This window comes from Tenrec ecaudatus, chromosome 2 (assembly GCF_050624435.1).
Source record: "Tenrec ecaudatus isolate mTenEca1 chromosome 2, mTenEca1.hap1, whole genome shotgun sequence".
Lineage (NCBI taxonomy): Eukaryota > Metazoa > Chordata > Mammalia > Afrosoricida > Tenrecidae > Tenrec > Tenrec ecaudatus.
In genome coordinates, this window is record NC_134531.1 from 144,549,453 (window position 1) to 144,556,816 (window position 7,364).

The window sequence follows — 7,364 nt, forward strand, 5'->3', positions numbered from 1 at the left end:
ACACACACACACATCTATGCTGGTAGTTTCTCTAGTCAATCCCACCTAACAATAACAAGAGATCCAGAAAAAGTGCCAGAAGTGGTTTCCATTGGCCTGTTTTGGGTCATATACCCCCTGGATCAATCACTGTTGCTGGGGACACTAATAAATTCTAGATGGATAGCCAACCTGAGTGACACACCTACTTCTAGATCCCTACATGGGCTCCCCAGATGGGTGGAGTCATCTTCCAACCACATGGAATGGGGTGTTTTCCCAAAAGACATGGCTAGGAGGGAAGGGAGTTGATGTTGGACAGGCGAAACAAAAGGCACAGGTTACAAGGATTCCCAGTGCCCAGCTTCAGGGAGGGCCTAGTCACCTGAGGTCCACTTGCACATTGAAACTTTGGGCGGTGGCTTGTACTGGTCCCAGGGGCAGCACAGGAAGTCCAGGCTGAGGCCCTTGCTCCAAGTCCCCGTGCCGAAGCTTGGGGGAGGAGAAACCCTTTCTGAGTGCTAGGCTGGTTCTGCTGCACATTCACAGTAGGAAACCCCTGCCCTTGGATGGGATGCCCTACCTCAGCAAGAACAGTTCCGAATGGCTCTGCGGGACCATGTCCCCTGTGTTAGAACTGCATGTTTCTCCCTCGCTGGGCGTCGCCTCAGAAACAGGGCTCTGGCCTTTGCTTGGAGGCTGAGGATGGGTGGGTGAGCAGATCAAGCCATGGCTCCTGAACATAACAATAGTTACTGCCTACTGAATGCCAACTGCAAGTTGGGACTTCCGAGAAGTGTGTCTTCAGCACAGTTCTTCAGTGTGGGTGATCATTGGCATTGATCCAATTTCACAGATGAGAAAATTGAGAGCTAAAAAGCTTGGCCAAGGTATCCCCACCTGTGGTGAAAGGTACATTCCAGCACAGACCCATCTGACCTTGTCACAGCAGGCCTCCCAAGAGGGACATCACTTCTGCCACAAACCAGCAAGTCAGTGGACAGTCATACTGTAAGGTGACCAGATTTTAACATTGGTAAAGCGGGACACCATGGATAAAACTCATATCCTGGCGAAATAGCCACATGGCAGCCGAAAACCGTATACCCTAGCTTGTAGCGCATTAGTTCCAAAAATCGGGACTTTTTAAAAACGCCGCGGGACGCGGAAAAATTGTTAAAAATTGGGATTGTCCCGCCAAAAGCGGGACATCTGGTCACCTTATCATACTGTCATCTGCCCACGGGCCCTGAATGGGGACCCCAAACCTAGAGCCCATTGAAAGACAAGGCCTGGAGGCCACCCTGATTCAATGCAGGATTCCTTAAGTCGATTTTCTTTTTAAATGGGAAGAGGAGTCAAAAGAAAGATGCTTGAGTTAGCAGCCCCCCACCCCACCCTGCACCCCCTTTCCAACCTCTAGATCTGACAAGGACCCTTGACCTACGCCACCTCCGTATTTTCAGCACCCTCCTTCTATACTCGTAACTTCCCCTTTCTTTTAAAAGTCAGTAAATAAATAAATAAATAAACAAACAGCACCTCCCCTGGATTCAGAGCTAGAACACGAGCTTTCCCTTCCTGGAATCTCCATTCCCTTTGGGGTGCGCATGTGACTGCAGGGAGGGTTTTCCTTTCAGTCGAGCTCCCGGGAGACCTGCGAGACTCTTCCCGCCCCCTTCCCCCACGCTGCTGGGCTCGGAGGAGGGAAGAGTGCCACCCCGAAGCCGGCCCGCCTGCCGAGGTGGCGGCTCCCCAGGGGCTGCAGGGAGAGCCCGGCTGCGGCGCCTGCTCAGTGCGCGCTCACTGCGTCGAAGGCTCCCCCGGCTGGCCCGGCGCCAAGCCCAGCAAGCGAGGCGGCGGCGGCGGCAGAGCCCGCTCCAGCTGGGCCCGAGTGGAGTTAGACCTCCAAGGGGCAGCAGTGAGCCACTCATTGAGTCGCTTTCTTCACTGGCGTCAAGCCTGGGGTCCAGTCAGCCCACAGGGAACCCTCTTCGGACGCCCGCCGCAGCCGCCCGCCTCTGTTTGGAAGGGATGACGTGGGGAAGTCCCGCCGTCAGGCTACCAGGGCGAAGTGTCTCCTGAGCCAGTTTCCTCTTTCTGTCCCCCAGTGATGGCTGGTCCCCGGTGGGGAGTAGGGTACAAGCACAGTACCCCCCCACCCTAGCAGCCCCACCCCCACTGGCAGCAGGCGGAGGATCTAGAGGTCCCAGGAGCCACGGAGTCAGGACGCCCTAGCTTCAGTTTCTCCGGTGGCACCTGGGAAGTCACCTTGGTCAAGGGCCCGCCTCCCTAGGGCAGCCGCAGCCGCAGCCCGCCCAGCCACCCCTCCCCTCCGCTGCCGGCTCGCTCCCACGGTCCCCGAGGTGGGCGGGCGAGCCCTCGATGACGGCGGCGGAGCCCTGGCCCTGCTCGCCCTCGCCCCCGCCCCGGGCTTCCCCAGGCCAGTCCCTGCCGGGGAGCTGCCCGAGCTGCCGTGTGCCCCGCGCTCTGCGCCCGGCGCCCTGCCCGCGCCAGGTGCCCCCCAGTCCTGCGCGCACTCGGGCTCCCGCCTCGGAACCTGGCAGCCGGGCGCGAGCGAGGAAGCCGCGAGCAGCGACCCGGAAACGCCATATAAGGAGCAGGAAGGATCTCCCGCCGGAACAATCCTTATTTGGGCAGCGCCTTATATGGAGTGGCTCGATATGGCCCGGCCGCTTCCGGCTCCGGGAGGAGGGAAAAGGGCGGGGGCAACGCCAGGAAACTCGGGAGTAGCCTGGGTCTGGGAGGCCCGCGCGGAGACTGGAATGTGGGCTTCCCCGAGGCCTGCGGACCCGGGGTGCGTGAGCCGGCGCGGGGCCCGGGGCGCGGGACTGGGGGTGCCCACGGCTCTCCAACAGGGTGCTTCACGTCACTCCGGGTCTTCCCGGCCCGTCCTGCCATATTAGGGCTTCCTGCTTCCCATATATGGCCATGTACGTCACGACGGAGGCGGGCCCATGCCGTTCCAGACCCTTCAAATAGAGGCGGATCCGGGGAGTCGCGAGAGATCCCAGCGCGCAGAACTTGGGGAGCCGCTGCCGCCGTGCCGCTGCCGCCAGCAGCCACCGCCAGCCGCCGCCGCGGGACCGGCCCCTGCCCCAACCCCAGCCTCCGCTGCCGCGCCGCGTCCACACGCCGGCCCGCCCGCGGAGCCTGGGCGCCCCGCCTGCGCCCTCCCCAGTGTGCCCCGCACCCCGCATGTGACCCGGCAAGCCCCGGCGAGTGTGACCCCGCAGCTCCGGCCCAGGGCTGCACCCGCCGCCCCAACGCCAGCTCTCCAGCCTATCCGTCCGTCCGGGATGGCCGCGGCCAAGGCCGAGATGCAGCTGATGTCCCCGCTGCAGGTCTCCGACCCGTTCGGCTCCTTCCCTCACTCGCCCACCATGGACAACTACCCCAAGCTGGAGGAGATGCTGCTGCTGAGCAACGGGGCGCCCCAGTTCCTGGGTGCCGCCGGAGCCCCTGAGGGCAGCGGCAGTAACAGCAACGGGGGCGGTGGAGGTGGAGGGAGCGGCAGCAATAGCAGCAGCGGCGGCAGCAGCGCCTTCAACCCGCAGGGGGAAGCGGGCGAGCAGCCTTACGAGCACCTGACCGCAGGTAAGCAGTGGCCTGCGCCGTGGGTGAGCCACCTTCGGTAGCCAGTCCTTCCCCCACCGCCTCTGCAGCGCCCCCTTCACTGCAGGAGCCCTCGCGGTCCTTAGGGATGCCAATGGGGTTTCCCTTCCCTTCCTCTGATCCCCAGGGTCATGTGTTAGAGGGATGCCTAGCCAGGGACACCCCCTCCCTGGTCCCTAGCCGTGTGCAGAGGAATGAGCTGTCGTTCTAGATGGAGAGCTTTCGGGCTGCGTGGGTGGGTGCAGAGGGGGAGGGCTTGTTTTGCAGAAGAGGGCTCAGCTCTCCCAACCCCCCCTCCCTTAAAGGCTTGCATTGCCTGTCCCCAAGGAAGGGCCTCATTCCATGCCCAGGGAGGGCCTGACAGGCCAGGGTAGGGGGTGCCTGTTAGCTCTGACTGTGCGGTGGGGGTGCTGCTGGGAATCCCTCGAGCGAGCCGCCGCCGCTGCGGAGCTCCGGGAGCTGCAATGGAGGGGATTCTCTGTATTTGCGTCAGCTGTTGTTGAAATGGGTTCTGCCGCTGGAGCGCGTCCAGGAACATTGCAATCTGCTTCTATCAATTATTAACCAGCTCGGGAGTCTCGGGTAGCTGTCCCGACCTCTGGCTCGCTCGCTCGCTCGTTAGCTGGGCAGTTGGGGTCCTCTTGCTTGTCCAGTGATTGCTCTCCAGTAACCAGGCCACCCCTCCTTTCTCTCCCCCGCCAGAGTCCTTCCCTGACATCTCTCTGAATAACGAGAAGGCGCTGGTGGAGACGACCTACCCCAACCAAACCATCCGACTGCCTCCCATCACCTACACCGGCCGCTTCTCCCTGGAACCGGCACCCAACAGCGGCAACACCCTGTGGCCCGAGCCACTCTTCAGCTTGGTCAGTGGCCTCGTGAGCATGACCAACCCACCGGCCACCTCGTCCTCTGCACCCTCGCCAGCCGCCTCCTCGGCCTCGTCGGCCTCGCAGAGCCCACCCCTGAGCTGCTCGGTGCAGCCCAACGACAGCAGCCCCATTTACTCCGCGGCGCCCACCTTCCCCACACCCAACGCTGACATCTTCCCTGAGACGCAGAGCCAGGCCTTTCCTGGTTCAGCAGGCGCTTCCCTTCAGTATCCGCCTCCTGCCTACCCTACTGCCAAGGGCGGCTTCCAGGTGCCCATGATCCCGGACTACCTGTTTCCCCAGCAGCACGGGGACCTGGGCCTGGGCACCCCGGACCAGAAGCCATTTCAGGGCCTGGAGAGCCGTACCCAGCAACCTTCCCTTACTCCGCTCTCCACCATCAAGGCCTTCGCCACGCAGTCGGGGTCCCAGGACTTGAAGGGCCTCAACTCCTCGTATCAGTCCCAGCTGATCAAACCCAGCCGCATGCGCAAATACCCCAACCGACCCAGCAAGACGCCCCCCCACGAGCGACCCTATGCCTGCCCTGTGGAGTCCTGCGACCGCCGCTTCTCCCGTTCCGACGAGCTCACGCGCCACATCCGCATCCACACGGGCCAGAAACCCTTCCAGTGTCGCATCTGCATGCGCAACTTCAGCCGCAGTGACCACCTGACCACCCACATCCGAACCCACACGGGCGAGAAGCCCTTCGCCTGCGACATCTGTGGCAGAAAGTTTGCCAGGAGCGATGAACGCAAAAGGCATACCAAGATCCACTTGCGGCAGAAGGACAAGAAAGCAGACAAAGGTGTAGTGGCGTCCTCGGCCACCTCTTCCCTCTCCTCTTACCCGTCCCCAGTGGCTACCTCGTACCCGTCCCCAGCCACCACCTCGTACCCATCGCCAGTGCCCACTTCCTACTCCTCTCCAGGCTCCTCAACCTACCCGTCCCCTGTGCACAGCGGCTTCCCCTCGCCGTCAGTGGCCACCACGTACTCTGGGGTCCCCCCTGCTTTCCCTGCCCAGGTCAGCAGCTTCCCCACCTCCGCGGTCACCAACTCCTTCAGCGCCTCCACAGGCCTTTCGGACATGGTGGCCACCTTTTCTCCCAGGACAATTGAAATTTGCTAAGAGGAATGGGAAACCAAACAGGAGAAAGAAACACAAATACAAGAGACAGGAGTGGGGGTGACCTCTTAGGTCAATTGGAGGTTTTCAGAGCCAAGTGCTCTCCCGCTACTCGACCCCAAGGCCCGCTTGGAAGGTCGATTGCCCTCCAATCCTTTGTGCCCATGGCCCCATCTTCCCAGTCCCCTTTGACTTCAGCTGCCTGAAACAGCCATGTTCAAGTTCTTCCCCAATATTCAAAGGACTTGATTTGCATGGAGTTTGGATATATCATTTCAGTATCATTTCCATCGTATGCCTGACCCCTTGCTCCCTTCAATGCTAGAACACTTGAGTTGGCCACACGGGGCTTGGGCCCCTCACAGCCCACCCCTGCACCTTGTACAGCGTCTGTGCCATGGAGTTCATGTCTTTCCCACGGGGTACTCTTGATGTGAAGATAATTTGCATTTCCTATTGTATTATTGGGAATTAAGTCCTCACTTGGAAGAAAACAAAAAGGGTGGGGGGCAGTTAGAAAAAGAAAAAGCCAAGCAAACCAATGATCCTCTATTTCGTGACCATGCTGTAACGATGTGTGAAGCTTTATTTTGGAAACAGCCGTCTGAGGTGTCAATCAGAGCATGTGTCAGAGTGATGTTCCGTTAACCTTTTTGTAAATATTACCCCACCACCGTACTCTCACATGTGGCAAAAAAAAAAATCTATATATATACATATATATATATATATATGGTTGGTTTTTCTTTTCCTTTTTGAAAGTGGATTTTACTTGTCCTCTTGGTTTTGAACAGGTCTCACGTCTTGGTGCCTTTTGTGTGATGCGCCTTGCTAGCGGCTTGACATGTGCAATTGTGAGGGATGTGCTCACCTCCAGCCTTAAGGGGGCCAGGGAGTGATAACTCCAGGGGAGGCTTTGGGAGCAAAGCCAGGAAGAGGGCTGAGCTGAGCCTCTGTTCTCCAGAATGTATGGGGGGGAACAATCAAAAAAATCTGAACTCTTAAAGTCTATTTTTTTAACTGAAAATGTAAATTTATAAATATATTCAGGAGTTGGAATGTTGTAGTTACCTACTGAGTAGGCGGCAATTTTGTATGTTATGAACATGCAGTTCATTATTTTGTGGTTTTCTTTTACTTTGTACATGTGTTTGCTTAAACAAAGTGACTGTTTGGCTTATAAACACATTGAATGCGCTTTATTGCCTATGGGATATGTGGTGTATATCCTTCAGAAAAATTAAAGAGAAAATAAAAGAGCTGTTAGTGGGTGTGTGCTTCCTGGGTGAGGGATGAAGCGGTACAGCAATACTGCCCCTCTGGAGGGACCTGAAGTTGTCAGAAGACTGGAGGGCTTTTGAGGAGCCGTGGTGGAATAGTGATTATGCATTAGGCTACCCATCCTGAGGTCAGCAGTTCAAAACCACCAGTCACTCCTCGGTAGAAAAGTGAGACTTCTATTTTCATAGAGACATAGTCTCTAGTCTCAGGAATATTGAACTGTATGATGTGTTAAATATAGCACCATAAAACTCATTTTTAAAATAAAGTACAAACACCCACAAAAACAAGTTACAGTCTCAGAAACCCAGAGGGACAATTCTACTCTGTCCTGTAGGATCCCTGAGTCAGAGTTGACTCGGTGGCAGTGAGTGAGTGGTGGTGCAGTGGTAAAGCACTTATCAGCTAACCAAAAGGTCCGCTGGTCAAATCCATCAGCCCCTCTGAGAGATTGATGTAGTCTGC

General features: G+C 57.7%; 1 protein-coding gene across 1 annotated transcript; it reads left to right on the top strand.

Annotated features, from left to right (window-relative positions):
- Positions 1-3,003: 3,003 nt before the first annotated feature.
- Positions 3,004-6,877, top strand: EGR1 (early growth response 1). Its single transcript, XM_075541623.1, has 2 exons — positions 3,004-3,597; positions 4,318-6,877. Exons 1-2 carry the CDS (start codon positions 3,300-3,302, stop codon positions 5,619-5,621), a joined length of 1,602 nt encoding a protein of 533 aa, XP_075397738.1. The 5' UTR covers positions 3,004-3,299; the 3' UTR covers positions 5,622-6,877.
- Positions 6,878-7,364: the final 487 nt, after the last annotated feature.

What these genes read in the sequence shown, in the direction of transcription:
- EGR1 (XM_075541623.1), top strand. Translation starts at nt 3,300, where the DNA reads ATGGCCGCGGCCAAGGCCGAGATGCAGCTGATGTCCCCGCTGCAGGTC. An exon ending in TTACGAGCACCTGACCGCAG is followed by an intron (nt 3,598 to 4,317) that starts GTAAGCAGTGGC and finishes CTCCCCCGCCAG; the next exon opens with AGTCCTTCCCTGACATCTCT.